Below are 22,529 nucleotides of genomic sequence, written 5' to 3'. Positions count from 1 at the left end.
CTTCTTTTGTTTGTCACAGCCAATTTAAGGTTGGGACCAGGTTTACCATTAGATTTTGGCAGGATATTTGGTGTGGGGACACTTCTTTGACGCTCTATTTGTTTGAGCGATAATTTTTTTTATAAAATGAGCCATTTTCCAAAAAGCGTTTTCTATAATATCACATTTTCCTATATTTGGTAACAACCTAAATGACTTGAAAAACAGTCTTCTAACTTCCCTTATTTAGCTTGCTCTAAGATAGACTTGTTTTCCAAAAACTTTTAGTGGAAAACAATCTCTAAAAATAGGCCACACTTTTTCTATTGACCAAAAATAGTTTTCCTTTGATTCATTTTTTCTAATGCTACCAAATATTGGAAAATACAGAAAACTATCTTTACACAAAGTTTTCCATCGAAACAAACAGAGCGTGAGTGTGCACTATCCAGAACTTTTTGCTTTAAGTTGAAATAAGGAGGCCTATGTGGCTGATTTGATGAAGTTCCCAAATGGTGTTCTTTTTTGGGATTTAAACTTTAGAAGAGACAGTGAAGATTGGGAATTGGAATCCTTTTACAATTTCATGTCTAGAATTTATGGAGCCTCTTTGAGAGGAATTGGAGACTATAAGATGTGTTGGGAACCTACTATGCAAAGAGGTTTTGTGGTTTGTTCTTATTACCATGTTCTGACAAAAAGCATCGATCAATCTTTCCCTTGAAAGACTGTTTGGAAGCCTAAGGTCCCTTCTAGAGTTGCTTTTTTTGTTTGGGCTGCAACTTTAGGGAATATTTTTACTATTGATAATCTTAGGAAACAGAAGATTTTGATTCTGGATTGGTGTTATATGTGTGAAAGAAATGGAGAATTAGTAGACCACCTCCTTATCCATTGCCCTCTTGCTTTTGATTTGTAGTCTATGATGTTTACTTTGTTTGGCATTCATTAGATTATGCCGAAAATGGTGGTGGAGCTAGTGGCTTGTTAGCAAGGAAAGTTTGGGAGGCATCAAAATGGTGCTATTTGGATGGCTGTGCCCCATTGTTTGATGTGGTGCATTTGGCAGGAGAGGAATAACTGGCATTTTGAGGATTTAGAGAGATCAGTTTCAGATCTTAAACTATTCTTTCTTAAGACTCTAATGGACTGGGTTGCACTTTTAGGCTTTCGTTCTTTTTTTTCAATCCATGGTTTCATGGACTTTTGTACTTTATGCACTTGATTTGTTTTTGTCCCTGATGTATATTTCATGTATAATCAGGTGACACCCTTCTTCTTTTTTAATATATTTTTATTACTTATCAAAAAAAAAAAATGTTAGTTAAAATGAGAGTTTAGTAGTGTATATAAGCAAAGTATAGTACTTCTATGGAGGAGGAATTATTTTGATGATGAATAAGATTTCTCTTGAAATTATCCCAATTGTCTGGTGCTGACTCCTAAAGGTTTTTGCATGCATAGGTGATGACTCCTAGGTTCTCTTTTTTTTTTTTCTTTTTTATAGGTAATCAAAGAAATATTATTAATGAAAATAGATAGTAAAAATACAAATTGTTCATGATGATGAACAACAAGAGAAGGATAAATCAAACAACAAAGAAGAGAGAAATCAAAAAACTAATCTAAGAGAAAACATAAACTGAGAGAGAGAAGAACAATCAGTATAACCCCAACAACAAGACCACTCAAATAGACTACGCTGACATAAAACCTTTAACTCTTCCAAAGTCTTCTTAGTGTCCTCAAAGGAACGACGATTTCATTCCAACCAAGCAATCCACATCAAGCAACCTGGAATCAAATTCCAAATATTTGAAGTATTATTCCCAAGCCATTGATGCCAACAAAATAACAATCCAGCAACTGTTCCTAGCATAACCCAATGAATACCAAAAGCTTGAAGCATTAAAGTCCATATGGTATATGTAACAGGACAATGGAGAAGAAGGTGATCCATCAACTCCCCATCACAATGACACATACAACACCGATTTGCGAAAGAGCGGCCCCTAATCATGAGATTATCCAAAGTAAGAATCCAACCATGAACAACTGTCCACAAAAAGAAAGCCACTTGCTTAGGAACCTTTGGCTTCCACACACCCTTCCAAGGAAACAAAGAATCCTGAGTTCCCTGAATCGCATGATAGAAAGACCGGGTGTCAAACTTACCATCTCCTTTGAGCCGCCAACAAAGAGTATCACTCCTTTCACCCCGAGGAATACGAGATTGGACAAACTCAAGGAGAGTATAAGATGCAGCTAGCTCCCAATCTTCAAATTCTCTATAAAACCTTAAATCCCAAACTCTAATAGTACTTGACTCTGAAAGCCACAACACCTTAGAAATACAAGCATCCTTGTTAGCTGAACACAAGTAGAGGTCAGGATTGTGAAATTTTAGGGTATTATCACCAATCCACCTATCGTGCCAAAAACGGATACGAGTACCTTCACCCACTACAAAAGACAAACACTTAGAAAAGCTCTCCCACCCTTCATGAATGCTTCGCCAAAGACCACATCCGTGAGCTCTCCTGCATGCTTTAGTACTTCACCCCCCTTGACCCTCGCCATATTTTGTGGAGATAACCCTCCGCCAAAGATGGGTAACTTCATGACCATACCTCCACAGCCATTTTCCTAATAAAGCTTGATTAAAAGACACCACACTTTTTATCCCTAAACCGCCCAACTCAATGGGTAAACACACATTTTCCCAAACCACCAAAGGATACTTGAAACTCCCCTTGGAAGACCCCCAAAGAAAATTCCTCTAAATACTTTCCAATCTAGTAGCCACAGCTTTAGGAATAGTAAAAAGACATAAAAAAATACATTGGGAGACTTGAGAGAGTACTTTTCAATAATGTGAGCCTACCACCCCCAAATAAATAGAGATGCTTCAACCTTTGATAATTTCTTCTCCATTTTCTCCAAAATAGGATTCCAAATCGAAGCTGTCTTAAACGAAGTTCCCTATGGTATCCCCAAATATTTCATAGGCAAACTGCCCACTCTACAATGAAGAATATTAGACAGAACTTCTAGATTATTAACATCCCCAATAGGGACAATCTCACTTTTCCCAACATTAACCTTCAACCCCGTAAAAGCTTGGAAACAAGACAAAGCCAACCTTGTGGACAACAGTTGTTCCCTAGAAGCATCACAAAATAAAATAGTGTCATCAGCAAACAACAAATGGGAAACATGCACACCAACAGAATTCACTGCTCCCACATGAAAATCCCGAATAAGATTACTCTATGTCTTCCTCAAAATTCTACTTAAAACCTCCATTATCAAAAGAAACAAGAGCAGGAAAAATCACCTTGTCTCAAACCACGAGAGCTTCCAAAAAAAAACCTTCAAGGGATCCATTTACCAGGACTGAAAAATGAACAGAAGTGACACAAGCCTTAATCCACCCCCTCCATTTCACCCCAAAACCCAACCACCCCCTAGGTTCTCGATCTTTTATTTTTCCATTCTCCAATTTTATTGTAGCATTGTTCTAGTTTGTCCTATATTATTAATTGCATTTTTGATCCCTCAATTTTTCTTTTTTTCAATTTCTCAATTGTTACAATAACTCTGATCTCACTGAGCTACAAGGGTCTTGGTCGTCCCTCAAATTTTTTTTAAATGTAACAATGTAGTCCTTTTGTCTATTTCTCCATTCCTAGATTGCTCATGTGATTAATAGAATGGTGAGGTACCCCATATTTTAAGACAGCAAAAATGCAAGAGAAATGGACAGAAAATAGACAGAGGATTAAATTAGAACTTTTCAAAACTAAGGGACCAGAACTAAACAAACCCCATCAGTAAATGTAGATACAATAGAATGAATTTGTATATGCATGTGGATGGCTGTAATATGTGTGGGTGTGTGTGGTGTGTGATGCCAATCAGCAAGCAGGGTTCCAATTAGACTCTAATAATATCTCAGGGTAGTTTTGGACCAGATTAGATTTTGGACCAAGAAATCAATAGAATAATATTAAACCTTTATTTAATAAGTCATCTTCTTTTAAAAGTGGGGACAGGTCAAATACACAGGTGGTTTCAAACCCTGTTTTGGTGTTTTGAAATGTGGTTATTGAGTAAACCATCAAAAGTGTAAGTAATAGTGGAGACATTAAAGGAAAAGGAAAAAGGGGAAAAACAAGAATCAAAGAAAATAAGAACTATAGAAAGGGATTTTATGAACCATAATTCAAAATAAAGCCAGTAAAGCTGTCAAATTCAGATTTAGATAAACACTGCTGAATAAGATAAATAAAAAATATCATTGTAGAACCTTCTTTTTTTTATAAGTAAATATCATTGTAGAACCTTATTTATAAGAAATTCCAATCATTATATATTGCTGCAAAACCTTTCCACCACCCAAATTTCTTTGAAATTGACTGGTTGGTACTATGGTAAGCACATTACTAGTTTCAAAATTTTGAAATTTGTGGACCACAATTCCTACTAAATATAATAAGACTTAAAATCAAGTTACTAAAGGACCCAAATGGTTACTATGAACACTTTCTTAGACTAGAAAGTCCTCTTGAATGTGGATGGGCCTGGGGCTTTGCTTTTGAGATTCTGAAGTGATGTATTTTATTATATATCCCAAAGAGCTCTAATTGAAATGGCACCTCTACTCCTTGTAAGTGCAAGGTGGAAGGTGAGGACATGGGTTCAAGACCCACCTGGTGTGTTTGTAACCTATTGAAAAAAGTATTTTCTATTATACCAGCAATATGGCTTCAACTCACAAGGCAGGACCAACTTCTGAAGCAAATAGTAAAAGGAGTCAAATTTGAACTAGAGAAATGTCCCAAGTCCTGAATAATTTGCTTCAAAAACTCAAAGTTTTCCAGTTAACTCAAATAATTAGCTTAAGGTAAGCAATGCCTCCATGGTTCTGTAAAGGCAAATAGAATGCTAAAAAGATCTGCAACCGTCTAGGCAATGTTTACATGGTGTTTACTTTCTATGTATTTTTCATCTGTCGCCAACTTGCCAATAGCTAAACATTTCCTTATTACAAACATAACCTATTCTAAAAGGAGCAAAACAAGAAAGAGTATTTAAGATTAAATGGAAACAAGAGAACATACTTTAGTTCAACCTCTGGCTTGTTATGCCTTTCAACTTCTTGACAAGGGAAGTTCTGCAACCACCATTTAGACAAAGTTAAGATCAATCAGACATTAAATTCATGTTAAAGAGAATTGGGTTAAAGAAAAAGGTTTACAAAGGCCCAAAGCATTAAATTCAAGAAAGCATGTTCCCATGAATCAAGGAAAACTATCACTATCTGTTTTTTTTTTTTTTTTAATACAGTAATTTATTGAAAAAGAGTGGAGTATACCAGAGACCACCAATCATGTTTATAGAGTACAACGTTCAATAAAATCTAAAAGAGACGAAAAAGAAAAGAAAACCAACGAAGGCAGCCACCAAACAAGGAAGTAACAAAAGACATCTTCAGTTCTAGGATAGTTCTTTCACGGTCTTCAAAAATTCGTGATGCAGGGCATTTCAAGTTGTTGCATCCAAATCCTCTTGTAACTAGTTGGTTAGTTAGTCCGATGATTGCTTAAGCATTAGCCAATAGGATTTAGACACTTGTCAAGCATCTAGAAGGCTGCCAATGCCTAACAACTAGTATAAGTACTAGATTGTAGTTACCTTGTGATTAGTTTTGAATATAGATTAGCCTAGTCCTATTTTCTTTTTTTTTTATAGGTAATAAAATTTTAATTCAAAAATGTTGAACATCACGTTCACAATGGTGAACATTCTGATCAAGAAAAGATACAACAAGTTCAAAAACTTAATCTAATAGAGTACAAGAATTTAGAAATGGAAATACAATTCGTAAAACCCCAAACATGAGCCCACTGAAACAAAGTACTGAGGAGGAGATTTTAAGAGATCTAAGGGTCTCTCATTGTCTTCAAAAATGCGTGTACTACATTCCTTCCAAACAAACAACATTAAACATGACCATATTCCATATGGTTGACAGGTGCTTTCCAAACTAGTTTCTCCAAGCAAAAAGGAGAGAGCTAACTGTCTTTGGCATTACCCACTGAATTTTGAATACCTCAAAAATTGCACTCCGTAATGCATGAAAAAACGTGTAGTGGAGTAGAAGATAATCCACAGATTCCCCATCACAACAACACAAACAACACCTATTAACCAAGAATTGACCTCTCTTAACTAGATTATCAATGGTGAGTATCTCATCCCTAACTATTGTCCATAAAAAAGAAAGACACTCGTTTAGGTCTTTGCACACCAAATACACTCCCAAGGAAAAACCTCAATGGGAGGACCAGACAACAACTAATAGTAAAAACACACATCAAGCACCCCCATCTTAGTCAACTTCAACATTAAATTATCATCCCCCTCACCCCTTGGCATAAAGGAATAAAGAGATTCAATTAAAGAACAAACATTTTCCTGCTCCCAATCCTAAGGAGCTGGACAGAATTGAAAATTCCAGCTCCTACTTCCCCCTTCTGAAGTAGATACAATGAGGTCAAAAATCCAAGCTTCTTCAGACAAAGAACAAGCAAACAAATCAAGAAAAAGCTCCTTTAAAGGAGTAAGCCTGCACCAAGGATCATGCCAGAAACTAATACGATGACCCTCCCCCACATTATACACTATTTGTCCAAAGAACTTCTCTGCTCCTCTAATGCCCTTCCATAACCCACACCCATGAGTACCTCTTACGATTCTAGTGCACCAACCTCCTCTAGCCTCACCATACTTGTTTGCTATAACCTAATGCCATAACCTGTTACTTTCCTTCCCAAAACTCCATATTCACTTCCCATGTAAAGCTTGGTTAAACAAACTAACCCTCTGGATCCCTGAACCACCATCCTCCAACGGCAAACAAACCTTCTCCCAAGCAACCAAAGGACATTTAAAAACATACTTAGAGTCTCCCCAAAGGAAATTCCTCTGAATCCTTTCTAGTCTAGCTACCACTACTTGGGGAATAGTAAACAGGGATAAAAAATAGGTGAGAAGACTAGAGATAGTACTCTTTAATAAAGTAAGTATGCCACATTTCAACAAATATAGGCGTTTCCAACCAAAGAGCTGCCTCTCCATCTTTCTATGATAGGGTTCCATATTGATGAATCCTTATAATAGGCCCCAAGCAACATGCCCCAATAAGTCATGGGCAAGTTACCCACCTTGCAACATAAAGCACAGGCCAAGACATTCAAATTCCCAAGCTCACCCACCGGCAAAATCTCACTCTTACCAACATTGACTCTTAAGCCCGTAATAGCTTCGAAGAAAATCAATACCATCCATATGTACAATAACTATTCTCTAAAAGCATCACAAAACAAAATAGTGTCATCAGCAAAAGGATGAGAAATTTTCAAACCTCCATGTCTATGAGACCCTACCTGAAAACCATAAAGAAAACCACCATCTTCTGTTCTCTTCAACAAATTACTTAACACCTCCATAACCAAGAAAAATAACAATGGAAACAAGGGATCCCCTTGGCAAATACAACAAAAACTACCAAAAAAAACCCACAGGAGATCCATTCACAAGACTTGAGAATCTAACTGTAGAAATACAAGCCCTAATCCATCTCCTCCTCCACCTCGCCCCAAAACCCATCATCTACATAAGATAAAATAAGGCATTCCAGTTCACATGGTCATAAGCCTTCTCAATGTCCAGCTTAACAATAACATCGGGGATGCCACTCTTCAATCTACTATCCAAGCATTCATTGGCAATTAGAACCTAATCTAGGATTTGTCTCCCTCCAACAAAAGAATTCTATGAAGCAAATATCAACTTATCCAAAAGATATCAACTAATCCAAAACCTCGTGACGTCTATGTGACAACACCTTAGTCAAAAGTTTATAAAGACTACCCATTAGACTTATGGGACGAAAGTCTGTAATATTGATTGCAATGACCTTCTTGGAGATCAAACATAGAAAAGTGGCACTGAGACACTTCTCAAAAACACAGTGACTATGAGGACCCTTTTGCTTATAACCCAAGGATAAGACATGGAAGGCAAATTCCTATTCTGGAACCAAGGGATCATGAGCAAAAGTGGGAATCCAACTTCAAGGTTGAGTTACCTTACCTGAGTTCTATGGTAGCTTGAATCAAGAAGAATTTGTGGACTAGCTTAACCAAGTAGAAAGAATCTTTGATTTCCATGAGGTACCAAACTACAAGAAGGTGAAATTGGTAGCAAACAAACTCAAGGGCAGGGCATTTGTTTGGTGGAAGCATTTGCATGTCCAAAGAGTGATAATGGAAAAAGGGAACATACAAGAATGGTTCAAAATGTAGAGACAATTACAAAAGAAATTCCTACCTTTTAACCACATGCAAACTTGCATAGGAAGTCATTGCCATATGAAGACTCAAGAAACCAAGTACCAGCAAGTGCATGTCCTTGGCAACAATCTTGGCCAAATAAGAATGATTATTGGCAGACCAAGAAGGACAAAGTAAATGCATCAAAGTGTTATTCTGTTAATGTAGTACCTGGTTTATCAAATGCAGCCATTACATGCAAAAATAGCACAAGCAATGGAATTTTCAAATGTTACAATTGTGGGGGACAAGTCTATGAAGCCCCTAACTAGTGGAAGTCAGCCATGCACTCAAAAGGAAAATCCTTGATGATGGAAGGGATTGAAGAAGAAGGTATAACTGTGATCTTTGATAATACCTTGCAAACACCCAAGGAAGATATGCTAATGAATGCACCTATGTATGATCAATATGAAGAAGAAGAAGAAGAAGTGAGTGATAGCATATTGCCAATTGAAAGCAATAAAGAGACGGAATGCAATCAAGAACCCGTCTGTGTATGATCAGTTAGAGTTTCAAGAAGGTGCTTAGGGTCCTTATCAATCAATAGCTTTCAAGATTGTGTTCTTTATGATAAGAAGACCATGAATGTTTGTCATCTCTTACTTGCAAGTGGAAGACCATGTCAACATGATAGGCAAACCATCCATGGTAGAAGGTGTAGCACACATATTATCTACAAGAGGGTACAGCCCTACTACTTGCTACCAAAGAAGAGGAAAGTAAACCCTAAGCCAACGGTCAAGATGAAGGTTGGTTCAGTTGTGTGGGACTTCGCTGTGTAGAAGTTGCAGCCTTTGGTGCACTACCAACAGTAGCAAACTCATTATAAATGGCAATTGCATCATCCTAGGAAGCTAGAAATTTATACAAAACTTGTGGCAACCAAGAGCACTTAAGGTCAATTGCCTCTTAAGAGGGAGGAGTCTTGATGCCCTGTTGCATCCTAATCCTCTTGTTACTAGTTAGTTAGTTAGTTAGTTAGATGATTGCTTAAGCATTAGCCAATAGGATTTAGACACTTGTCAAGCATCTAGAGGCTGCCAATGCCAAACAACTAGTATAAGTACCAGATTGTAGTTGCTTTGTGATTAGTTTTGAATGCAATTACATAGATTAGCTTAGTGCTATTTTCAAGAGATGGATTTCTCTTAAGAAGGTTTTGTCACACCTTGTTCCTTGTTCTAAGCAACTCTCATTTCCCTCAATCAATTCTAAGCCTAAACAACAGCCACATTAGAATCCTTGTACATGGAAGAAGTAGATGCTCATATAAAGAAAGAAGAGGATTTATCATTATTAACAAATGTCTTGCAAGTTCCAAATAAAGAAATGGAGAATGACGAGTGGCTTAGAAGTAGTAGTTACGAGGATATGGTGTCACAAGAAGTTTTTAACAATCTTGAATCAAAGAATCAAGACCAACCCCGTCCACAAAAACTATTTTGCTTCAAGAAAGGAGGTGAAATTAGAGATTCAAGAAAGTGCTTAGTGTTCTTAATTAATCACCTTCAAGATTATGTTCTTTGTGATGTGACAACCATGGATGCTTGCCATCTCTTACTTGGGTGTGAAAGATCATGTCCATATCAAACCATTCCGGGTGGAAGGAGCAACACATTCAACTTATACAAGAAAGGAGATTGTTACACATTGCAACCAAAGAAGGGGAAAGTTAGCCCCAAACCAATGGTCAAAATGAAGAAGGTTGGATGCAAAAGCATCTACATGGCTGCTTACACTTGCAGCCTTGAGATTGTTACACATTGCAACCAAAGAAGGGGAAAGCTAGCCCCAAACCAATGGTCAAAATGAAGAAGCTTGGATGCAAGAGCATTTACATGGCTGCTTACACTTGTAGCCTTGACACAAAGCAACAACAATCCTTAATCTCTGGCTGCATCGCTTGATACAGCAACTAATGAGAATGCAAATCAGTGGAACTACCAGATCTTATGCACATCTCCAAAAGTTTCAATGTGCATCACTTGTTAGCGCTGCCCTATCATGCACCAGATCAGCTTACAACTAGCCACATTTGAGGACAAGTGTGTCCCAAAGAGAGACAATCCTGATGCAATTCATTTTTAAAGCTAGCTATTTGCTAAGGCTTATGTTGTATGATAAGTAGTTCCGTTCACTTATAAACGAAAGTTAGTTGATAAAATTGTTAGTGATAAGTGCAATAGCTTATCAATTGGTTCCAGAATTTTGTTAAGCTATGGCCAACCACATGGCAGCCACATGGTAGGTTCTTGTAACCAACTCAACAGCTTGCTTATATAAACTATAAATAAGCAAGGCTGCCCTCATTGTAACTAGTTGAATTTGAATCCAAGAAATCTCTACCTATGGGGTATTATTCCAAAGTGTCTCTTGTAGAGCTAGTACATTCTTTCTTTTCTCTAAGCAACTTAGCTTTTAAAAAAAAAAACCTTCCTTTTCACCAATTTCCTCCATCACTTCAAGCATTCCACTCTCACCATAAGCAACACAAAACAATGAGGAACTGCTTCCCGAATCCTTCTATTCCAATGGCACCCAAACCAACCTTGCCAAGAAGCTAGCATATCCAATATTCCTAAAGGCATAACCAACTGAACACCGAACAAGACGAAAACCATATTCCACAAGTTTGTAGTGAAGCAAAAGGTGATCCACAAACTCTCCAGAGTTTTTACACATATAACACCACTCTATAGCAAAACTATCACTATCTGTTTAACAGAGGCAAGGATATAAGGAGCCAAAATCAGTGAAAAAACAAGGTTAAACCTCAAAAGACATTCCTAGAATACCTTGTGTAAACAAATGTTCTGTTACTACCAGCAATAAAGACATCAAACTATCACAGCAGCCATCAATTATGGCTAATTTGGGATACTAGTGCCTATGAGTTTTGGTACAAATGATCTCAAATGAAAAAAAATTAAAGTAAATGTGAAATATAGCCTTCATATCTTAATCTTGTTAATATACCGCATCGATTTTTTATACAAAAGTCAATTTTATGGCATGATATCATGCACCTAAGTACACCTGTCCACCTTTTTACAAATTCTAGGAAGTAGAAAACTCACTCAGAACCCTTCTCCACATACAACTCATCCTCATCAAGCAAGAATGAGATCACGAGGGAGGGCAAAAAAATTAAAGTTCTAGTTCACAACATACTCTTCATGAGAGAGACTATTAATTTAAATGAAGTAGATGAGGAAGATAATGAGGGTTACAAATCTTGTGATGACAATGATAATGGCCTTGTGCTTAGTGAGGATGATGGTTATATACTTTTAGGATTGCAATGCATTGCTTTTGTAAGGCATAGAAATGATTGCTTAATAGTCTAGAGCTTTTTAGCCTTTGCATTTTGGGGTATATTGTGATTCAATTATGTATTTCATGTATTCATTTTGATCTTTTTTTTTTAATGACGTGAAACCTCACCAAGGCAGGTGTCATAGGACAAGGGGGAATTATAAAATCTAATTTAGAACACTAGGGGCAGATCTGGTATAGCTTGGGTTTTGAAGAATTAGGGTTAGGTTTTGGTGGGGAATAGGCTAGAAAATAATAGGGACTATCGGGGTTTCAAAGGGGACAAGGATTAATAGGGTTTCGGAATGAAACAAAGGTGGAAAACAAGATTTAGATTGCTGTGAACAGTGATTTGAATAGTAACCGTGAATGGTAAAATTAAAGAAAATACATAAATTCTAGGAATCACACCTAGACTTCCTAAGCACCACACCTAAGGTTCCTTGGCTTCACACCTTGGAGAAGGTTGCATCACACAAACCATAAACGAAAGCATAGCTCTTAAATTCTGAAAACATTCATTAACAATCAGCTCAATAGAAAGTACTACAACTCTTTAAATAAAAGACTAATACCTAATCCTAATTGAACTAGGATTTCTTAAAACCTTAATAAGACTTGGACTTGGACTCCTTAGGCTTTTACTACTAAGCCCAACTAAATAACCAAACTTAAATAACACCCAAAAGAAGATCTAACGGACAGTTGGCATAGCCCATTCCAGAGTATTATGAAATTATAAAATTGCCCTTGATACTTAAAATCAAATAAAATATAATAAATCTATCTTCTCATTGCCTCCTGCATCAGCAGGAGCCTTTGGACCCACCCATGAGGAGTAAACCACAAATTCACAACCCCCAACCAAAATTTTGTCTTCATTTTGATCATGGCTATCAAATATCATACTTGTGTATAGACTTATCAGTATTTCATTGCAGATTGGGGCATTCCATACTTTAGAACTTGAGCTGCATCGACCTTTTGTGTTACGAAAGAGAGGGAGAGAAGGTGTTTATTCTTCAATCAGGCTCCAATGCTCATGGTTACTTCCTTATGATTTCTGAACTTGTACATGGTAGTCGGAAAGGTTTCTTGGTTATTCCGGAAGGAAGAATGGGAAATGGTTGGAGAGGTTTTGTTGGGCATTTGAAGAAGGTTTTAGCTCCGGGGAATAGTGCCATTAATCTCCCCCTTCAACTCCAACCTGGGTCTGAACTTCAAGCCTCCAAATCTTTCGCAGCAGCGGTGGTTCATGGCCGTCGGAGTGAACCCAGTACTCACAGACTGGCAGCGGCGGAGCCTCCTCAGACCCAGGATTCTCTCGGCTCAGTAAATCCTGGGCATTTAATGAAAGGCTCTCGATATACTAACTCACCTTTTCTGGGTTCTCAGACCCTGGATACTCGCGAGAGCCTCCTTGGGAAGGAGGAAAATTTGATCAGGACAAAGCTCCTCCCTGTCTCCTCTGATGGGACTGAAGCTGAGGTGCACTTAGACATTTTCCTTAGAGTGTTTCGTGGGCCTCTGGGTACGTGGGAGATCAGCTGCTCCAAGGTCTCTGAGGTGGACTCTCCTCTTAGCCACTTTCCTAACCCAAACCCTAAGCCCATCTCAGTTGGCCGAAACCTAAAAGCCTCAAACCCAAAGCCCATCTCAAGCTCTAAACCCTCTAATCCAATTAAGCCCAAACCTCCTTTTGTTGGCCGAAACTCAGAAGCCTCTAAACCTAAGCCAATCCCAAGCCCAATGCCAAAGCCCAGCTCAAACCCAAACCCAAAGCCCTTCTCTATCCCTAAGCCTAAGCCTCTCTCAAACTCTAAGCCCACTCCAAATATTCATCCCAAAGCCCTCCCAGCCCCTAACCCATTACCCATACTTAAACCCTCCCATATTTGGAAGCCCAAACCCCACCGGCCCTCTTTGAACCGTTTTCAGTCTATTCCCACTCTCCCTTTCTCTCCGTCTCCTTCAGCCTCGAGTAGCGTCATGTCCGACGCGGAGCAGCATCTCACCCTCTTGGATCCGACAGGCACCGACAACTTTCTTTCTGCCCAGGACAGCTCCGACGCCTCCGTCACTGAGTCTATGGCCTCCGATGGCTCTTTGCCTCTAACCCACTTTGAACCGACAGGCACCGACAAGATTCTTCCTGCCCTGGTCAGTTCCGACGCCTCCGTCTCTGAGTCACTGGCCTCCGATGGTTCTTTAAATGATTCCTGCTGCTCCGATGATGATGTGGATTTGCAACACAACATCCAACAGATCATTCAGCGGCACTCAGAGGATGCCGTCAGGAAATGGGGAAACTCCGACCAGTGGGTTCTCGAATTACGAGATGGGAAGAGGGTGGCAGTTCCGATTCATATTTCTTTGCCGCCGAGAGATGAATTTGCTGGAGTGGACAACTCAAACATTTTAGAGATAGTTCCGGCGAAGGATTCGGAATCTACGGAGTGCTGTTCTGAGTCGGAAAAAGGGCTTGAGGTTATTGTGGAGGATTGGTCTACAGATTTTTCTTCCGAGAATGCTCAATTCTCTGATTCTTCGCCTCCCCTCAATGTCAATCCTCTGGCTGTCTCTTTTCCTTTGGCTGACTCGGAAGTTTCTGTTCAGCCAGCAACTCTGGTAGTTGAGAACTTGCTGGGTAAAGGCAGTTACTCGGAATGGTTTCTGGATAAATTCCGTGGTTTTGATGATTTCCTTGGGACTTCCCTTAACGGATTAGAAGAGCCAGCAACCAAATTCTTGTTGGCTGTTGAAACTGAGATACAGCAGAGGGAAGTCAAGGATAAAATTGACAAAGTCGAGAAGAGCTCAGGGAGGAAAGGAATAAGAGAATTAAGGGGCTTATTCAGCTCTGTCAATTATGGTTCTGCGTCTTCAAGACGCTCTAGTGTTGGTAAGGACAGGGCTCTCTTTGTTTCCCAATGAATCTGAAGATTATATCCTGGAATGTTAGAGGGTTGAATGACAAAGATAAACGGCTCAAGATTCGCAATTTTTTACGCTCTTGGAGGGCTGATATTGTTTGTTTGCAAGAAACAAAACTGGAATGGGTTACTAGAGGCCTAGTTAGAAGCATTTGGAGTTGTCCCTTCCTTGATTGGTTATATTTAGGCTCTGAAGGTGCTTCCGGTGGTATCCTTCTCATGTGGGATAGAAGGGTGGTGGAAAAGTTAGAGGAAGCAGTGGGGAACTTTTCGATTTCGTGTAGGTTCAAAAATGTTTCTGACCATTTTGAGTGGGCCTTCTCTGGCATCTATGGTCCAAACTTAAACAGGAATCGGCATCTTATGTGGGAAGAGCTGGCTGGTTTGATTAGTTGGTGGAATTTGCCTTGGTGTTTGGGAGGTGATTTTAATGTCATCCGCTTTCCCTCGGAGAGATTAGGGGCAGGAAGATTCTCTCGCTGCATGTATGACTTCTCGGACTTTATTGCTCTTCATGGGCTTATGGATATTCCTTTAGAGGGAGGTCTCTTCTCTTGGTCTAATTCCGCCTCTGCCTCTAGAATTGATCGGTTTCTCTTCTCTCCGACTCTAGTTGATCACTTCACTCATTTATCCCAAAAAAGGCTTCCTAGAGTGTTATCCGATCACTTCCCTATTCTTTTGGAGAGTGGGAGTCATCGAAGAGGGCGAATTCCTTTTCGTTTTGAGAATATGTGGTTGAAAGCGGAAGGGTTCTTTGATAAGGTGAAGTCCTGGTGGGAGAATTACCATTTTCATGGGTCCCCTAGTTACATTCTTGCCAAGAAGTTATCTGCTCTAAAATCGGACCTAAAGAAGTGGAATGAGTCCGATTTCGGCAATATCTCAGCAAAGAAGCAGCTGCTTTGGAGTAAGTTGAATGCTTTAGATGTCAAAGAGGACTTTCATCCCTTATCTGAAGAGGAAAAATTGGATCAAGCTTCCCTTCGTGTCGATCTTGAGAAGGCTGCCTTGCTTGAGGAGATTAGTTGGAGGCAAAAGTCCAAAATATTATTTTTAAAGGAGGGTGACTCTAATACAAAGTTTTTTCATAGAATGGCTAATTCTAATAGAAGAAACAATTGTATTGAAACCCTTATGATTGATGGGGCTGAGACTACCAACCAGGATAGGATTGTTGATCATATTGAACAATTCTTTATACACCTATACTCTGAGCAGCAAGTGCAGCGCCATTTTCCGGATGCTTTGGACTTCCCTTGTATCTCTGGGGACAATGCGGATTGGTTAGAAAAACCTTTCGAGGAATCTGAGGTTTTAGAGGTCATCAAGGAGTTTAATGGGGATAAATCTCCTGGGCCTGACGGTTTTTCGATGGCTTTCTTTCAAGCTTGTTGGGGGATTCTCAAAACTGACATCATGGCGGTGTTCCATCACTTCCATGTCTCTGGCCAGTTTGAAAAAAGCTTGAATGCAACCTTCATTGCTCTTATTCCAAAAAAAGCCGCAGCTGTGGAAATAAAAGACTTTCGGCCTATTAGCCTCGTTGGGGGAGTTTATAAAATTCTTGCTAAAGTTTTGGCTTCTCGCATGCGCTTGGTTTTAGGCGAGATCATCTCCGCTCCTCAGAATGCCTTCATTCTTAATAGGCAAATTCTCGACTCTATCCTCATAGCTAATGAGTGTCTTGACAGTAGACTGAAGTCTGGTCAATCTGGGCTGCTATGTAAACTGGACATTGAGAAAGCTTTCGATCATGTGAACTGGAGCTTTCTTACCCTCTTGCTTGAGCGCTGTGGCTTTCCTGATAGGTGGAGGCGTTGGATCTCTTTTTGTTTATCTACTGTTCGTTTTTCTATCCTTATTAACGGTACTCCCCATGGGTTCTTTGGAAGTTCTAGGGGGTTACGGCAAGGTGATCCTTTGTCTCCCTTATTATTTGTTCTGGTTATGGAGGCTCTCAGTAGGATGTTGGATAAGGCGGTCCTTGAAGGTCGCTTGTCAGGTTTTAATGCAGGTGCTCCTACTGGTAGATCTCTGATGGTTTCTCATCTCCTCTTCGCTGATGATACTCTTATTTTCTGTGATGCTAATATTGATCATCTGCTGATTCTCCGTATGGTGCTCATTTGGTTTGAGGCTGTGTCTGGTCTGAAGGTCAATTTGGGTAAGTCTGAGCTGGTGGCTGTGGGGGCTGTCCATAACATGGATCTTTTGGTGGCTATCCTAGGCTGCAATCAAGGATCTCTCCCAATGAAATATTTGGGTCTTCCTTTGGGGGCAAAATTCAAAGACAAGTCTATTTGGAACCCAATTCTTGAGAAGATGGAAAGAAAATTAGCAGGCTGGAAAAAATTATATTTATCTAAGGGAGGTAGAGTCACTTTAATTAAAAGCACGCTCTCTAACCTTCCTACTTATTTTCTCTCCTTATTCCCTATTCCTGCCTCTGTGGCCAACCGTATTGCTAGACTTCAGCGGGACTTCCTGTGGGGTGGCCTAGGAGATGAGCCCAAATTTCATTTGGTTGATTGGCCTACGGTGTGTACCCCGCTTTCCTCAGGTGGTTTAGGGATTAGGAACCTGAGAACTTTCAATATAGCTCTTTTAGGGAAATGGCTTTGGAGATTCGGGCTAGAAAGGGATGCTCTCTGGCGTCAAGTGATAGAGGTAAAATATGGTTGTGATCGGGGTGGTTGGTGTTCTAGCTCTTCCTCTAGTCCTTATGGTGTCAGCTTGTGGAAAAATATTAGCAGGGGGTGGCACTCTTTATCTCGGTTCTTTATGTTTGAGATTGGTGATGGTTCAAAAGTGCAGTTTTGGCTTGATCGTTGGTGTGGGACTTCCTCTCTCGCTGTCCGCTTTCCCGATTTATATAGGATAAGCAGTAGCAAAGAGGCAAGTGTGGCGGATCTTATGAGATTCTCCAATGGAGTCCTCCATTGGGAGATTCAGTTTTGTAGGGAGGTGCATAATCGTGAATTGGAAGCTTTCAGGAGTTTCATCAACTCCATTTATAGCACTCCTGTAAGGGGAATTGAGGAGGATAAGAGACTTTGGCTGCCTTCTAAGAGTAAGGGGTTCACGGTTAGTTCCTACTATCATCTTCTTGTTGGTCATAGTGAGCATTTTTTCCCTTGGAAAAATATTTGGAAGCAGAAGATCCCCTCTAGAGTGGCTTTTTTTGTCTGGACCGCAACCTTGGGGAAATGTTTGACTATTGACAATCTTAGGAAAAGAAAGATTTGCATTTTGGATTGGTGTTATATGTGCAAGCGTAGTAGTGAAAGCGTTGACCATCTTTTCCTTCATTGCCCGGTTGCCTCGGAGTTATGGAATATGGTTTTTGGTTTATTTGGAGTGTGTTGGATCATGCCCTCGTCTGTTGTTGGTCTCTTTGCTTGTTGGCAAGGTCACTTTGGTCGCCTCCGCAATGGAGCCATTTGGAAGATCATTCCTCTTTGCTTGATGTGGTGTATTTGGAAGGAGAGGAATAGTAGATGTTTTGAAGACTCTGAGCGTGCTTTGCCTGACCTCAAACTTCTTTTCTTCCGAACCTTACTTGAATGGTTCTCTGTGTGGAGAAACCATCCTCTTTCTATTTTGGATTTACTTGACCTTTGTAATTTTCATTCTTGACTTGCCCCCCCTTGTACACTACCTGTGTGCTTGGGTGTATCTTTTTTTCTATCAATGAATTCTTATTACTTATCAAAAAAAAAAATATCATACTTGTGTATATTTTGGTGGACAAGAGAATAATATATAATGTTATCTTGCAATTTTATATGATTAATTTATCACTTTATTGATACATTTTTTAATTAATAATTAATTTCAAATTTATTACATTTTTTTCAAAATGTGCGCTTCACTTCAATTAGACACATACTTGCACTTTGTGCCAAAGCTCCAAGAGGCTTTTGCACTTAAAAGCGCGGCCAACGCTTTACCAACATATCAATAAAACTGAATCTACCTTCAAGGTGATTTCAACTTTTGAATTTTTGACAGATTTAGGACTCATTGCACTTTCAAAAGGAAGGGGAAAAAAAACATTATTATGGGGCTTGGCTCCAGAGATAATCTGCATGGTCCCCTTTTTTTCCTGGTAATGTAGGGTGCCTTTCTAGAGAAGAGCACATAATCCCCCATGGTGTTGAGATGGGACAATATGTTCTATGTCGCTTTTACTTCATTGTAGGATCACATTATGATTTATGAATTTCAAGAACTAGTTTGAATGGTTTTAGTTTTTTTTTTTATAGGTAAGAAAGAAATATTATTACTAGAAGACAAAAAAAGATACAAAGAGTTCACGGTAGTGAACAAAGAACCACAGTGACAAAAAGAAATAAAGGAATCAACATCCTATTCTAAGAGACAAAAGAAAATTAGTAATAGTAGAACAATCTGAAAGACCCCAACACCGAGACCAATCGAAGAGAGTCTGCTGGCACAAATCTAACAATTGAGCCATTGATTTCTCAAAATCCTCAAAAGAACGCCGATTACATTCAGTCCAAATAGTCCACATCAAACAGCCTGGTACTAAATTCCAAATATTGGAATTATATTTCCCAAGCCAATGGTGCCAACAATAAAGTAAGTCTACAACCGAACCTAGCATGACCCAATCAATCCCAAACAGCTGAATCATATGCATCCACATAGAATGAGCTAACGAACAAAAAATAAGAAGATGATCCACAAATTTCTCGATACAAAAGCACATACAACAACGATTTGCCAAGGGGCGACCACGAAGCATAAGATTATCCAAAGTGAGAATCCGGCCATGGGCTACTGTCCACATAAAAAATGCCACCCTTTTAGGAACCTTTACTTTCCAAATGCCCTTCCAAGGGAAACTAGGAGTAACATTTCGAATCTTATGATAAAAAGACCGAGTGTCAAATTTCCCACTTCCATTAAGGCTCCAACAAAGACTGTAACCTCCACTACCCCTAGAAACTCGAGATTGGATCAAGTGAAGAAAGGAGTAAGAAGCTGCTAACTCCCATTCGTTGAATTCCCTATAAAATCTTAAGTTCCACACTCTATCATTTCCAGCCACTTGAGGACTCAAAACATCAGAAATAGAAGCTTCTTTATTAGCTGAACACAAAAATAACTGAGGATAAAGAATTTTTAAAGAGTTATCCCCAATCCACTTATCATGCCAAAAAAGAATATGAGAACCATCTCTCACCACAAAAGTGAAATGCTTAGAAAAGCTCTCCCACCCTTCACTAATACTTCGCCATAACCCACACCTATAAGCCCTCCTACAAACTCTAGTGCTCCACCCCCCTTTCCCCTCCCCATATTTTATTGCAATAACCCTCCGCCAAAGATGAGTAGGTTCATGGCCATATCTCAAAATCCATTTCCCTAACAAAGCCTAATTAAAAGGCACAAGTTTCCGAATTCCCAAACCACGCTGCTCAAGTGGGAAACACACCTTCTCCCAAGCCACTAAGGGGTATTTGAAACACTCCTCTAAGGAACCCCACAAAAAATTCCTCAGAATATGTTCGAATCTAATAGCCACGGCTTTAGGAACAGTAAATAGAGAGATAATAAGTTGGAAGACCTGAGAGGGTACTTTTCAACAAGGTGAGCCTACCACCCTTTGATAAATAAAGACGCTTCCAGCACGACAACTTCTTCTCCATCCTTTCCAAAATAAGGTTCCAAATAGAGGCTGTCTTATACGAGATACCTAGGGGCATACCCAAATATGTCATAGGTAAACTACCCACCCTACATTGAAGAATGCTAGCCAAAGATTGAATGTTACTCACCTCCCCAATAGGGACAATCTCACTTTTCCCCACATTCACCTTCAAACCGGTAAAGGATTGAAAACAAGTCAAAGTCAACCTAATTGAAAGCAATTGCTCCCTAGAAGCATGACAGAATAGAATGGTATCATCAGCAAAAAACAGATGTGAAATACAAATACCAGTAGAATTAACAAGTCCCACATGAAAACCCCGAAGAAAACCACCTTCCTTAGTTTTCTTTAGAATCCTACTAAGAACCTCCATGATCAAAAGAAAAAGAAGAGAAGACAACGAATTACCTTGTCTTAAACCTCGAGAACTTCCAAAGAAACTAGCAAGAGATCCATTAACCAAAATTGAAAAACGAACAATAGAGACACAGGCCTTTATCCATTTCCTCCATTGAACCCCAAAACCCATCCTCTCCAACAAATAGAATAAAGCATCCCAATTCACATGATCATAAGTTTTTTCAATATCATAAGTTTTTTATAACTGAAACATTTACTGTAATATCTCCATTAATCATGTTACTTCCAAACACAGCTCCCATATTTTCAAAAATCCTTGACTTCTGCTGGTTACAAGTAAATTTTTCCCACTCTGGCGACCACCAGCTACCAACCATCACCACCAAAATTCTAGACACACAAAACTTACAAACGAGTCACAAGGGAAATCTTGTTTCACTCCATGATAAGTATTGCAGGTTCCATAAGATGTAAGTCAACAAGTCTTCTTCACCTCCAAAACAATAATATCACTAGACTAATTTAAGACTTGAACCCCAGACTTTGCCACTCACACCCCACAGACACTTATACACCTGTGGAGTGACCATCACACCAAGGGTTTCTTCTAATGTTGGTGGAACTTATAGAACACCTAACTTTTTGAAGAACCTTGTCTGCACAAATGGAAGGAACAAACTAGGATAATTTAAAAAATAAAAGAGGGCAGAAATGTTTTTCTATCATGCATTCAACATAAGTGAAGGAAATGAACACAAACGTTTGTTTTCTAGTGATGTTTTCTAGCGATAAGCTTATAAAATAAAGCAACTATAACAACCCTAGGAACACGCTAACCACATCTACTACACTTATTCTCCAAAAGGACTAGTTAAGTTGCAATTGAGATTCCTCATAATCACTTATAAACCCAAGATCCACCTAGTAAACACACAATGTGGGACTCGACACAGCCCGCACAACACACGCTAAAAAAAAATCAATCAAATTAAATCCGCACAATTTATGTAATACATAGATAACACAAGACAGACCAAAGTTCAGAATTTAAAACGATAAATTTTTGTATAAAGCTAGAACATTATTAGCTGTAACCTGGAGACACATGGCAGCCTCGAGAGTATTCCTTATGCACGTCAAGTACAACCGCAGCGTGTTCGCCTACATCATCAACAATTAGCTTAATTCAAGCTCAGATAACAGAGGAATAATATTGAAATTTTCGGAAAGGAATGTTAAATTTTTAACAACAAAAATATTTGGGCTTTTACCATTTTGTAAAATGCTTCTAATACCGTTTGGAAGCTATTTCTGGCTTGGCTATGGGTTTTGAGCTGTGATCTTGAAGAGGAAATGGAAATAGGAACAACCTATGGATTGGCTGTGGGCTGACCCGACTACAGCCCTCCGCTCTACCAACTGAGCTAAGGTCGGACCGTTGATTCTGTAAGCTAATAAAACCTTCACCTCAAGGGACCCGAATCGGGGTCTCTGTTGGGCAATCGGAGGCTTGGGTCTCCCTCCAAGGCCGAAATGGAACTTGGAGCCTGTGGTTATGGAGGTTTCGCTGCAAAAAGAAGGGAAGAGAGAGAGAGGAAAACCGGTTTTAATAGGGAATGGGGTTGCTGCCGTTGGCTTTCGTGAAACCCAAAACTTAATTATATAATTATTTTAATTTTTTGTTCCACTTCCAACTCTTTATTTATCTACTAGGCCCTCAAAAACAATATTAAGTTACATTTTCACATTCATAATAATTACTGGTCGCTAATTCGTACCATCCATAGAATAGTTAAAACTTAAAACCAAAAACCATTGTAAATGATAGGAGTAAAGTTGAAAATGATAACCTATAATAAA

General features: G+C 39.1%; 1 protein-coding gene across 1 annotated transcript in view; it reads right to left on the bottom strand.

Annotated features, from left to right (window-relative positions):
• LOC126688395 (actin-related protein 2/3 complex subunit 4) overlaps window positions 1–22,322 on the bottom strand; it is a 51,015-nt gene extending 28,693 nt beyond the window's left edge. Inside the window, exons 1-3 of the mRNA XM_050383066.1 lie at window positions 21,941–22,322; window positions 21,765–21,830; window positions 5,103–5,155 (exon numbers count right to left, since the gene is read on the bottom strand). Of these exons, the coding sequence (XP_050239023.1) occupies window positions 5,103–5,155; window positions 21,765–21,830; window positions 21,941–21,943 (122 nt within the window). The 5' untranslated portion in view covers window positions 21,944–22,322. The remainder of the gene's footprint in view (window positions 1–5,102; window positions 5,156–21,764; window positions 21,831–21,940) is intronic.
• Between the last annotated feature and the right edge of the window lie 207 nt (window positions 22,323–22,529).

This window comes from Quercus robur, chromosome 6, assembly GCF_932294415.1.
Source record: "Quercus robur chromosome 6, dhQueRobu3.1, whole genome shotgun sequence".
NCBI lineage: Eukaryota > Viridiplantae > Streptophyta > Magnoliopsida > Fagales > Fagaceae > Quercus > Quercus robur.
Note: the sequence above shows the minus strand (reverse complement) of the source record. Positions and strands in the feature narration are given on the sequence as shown.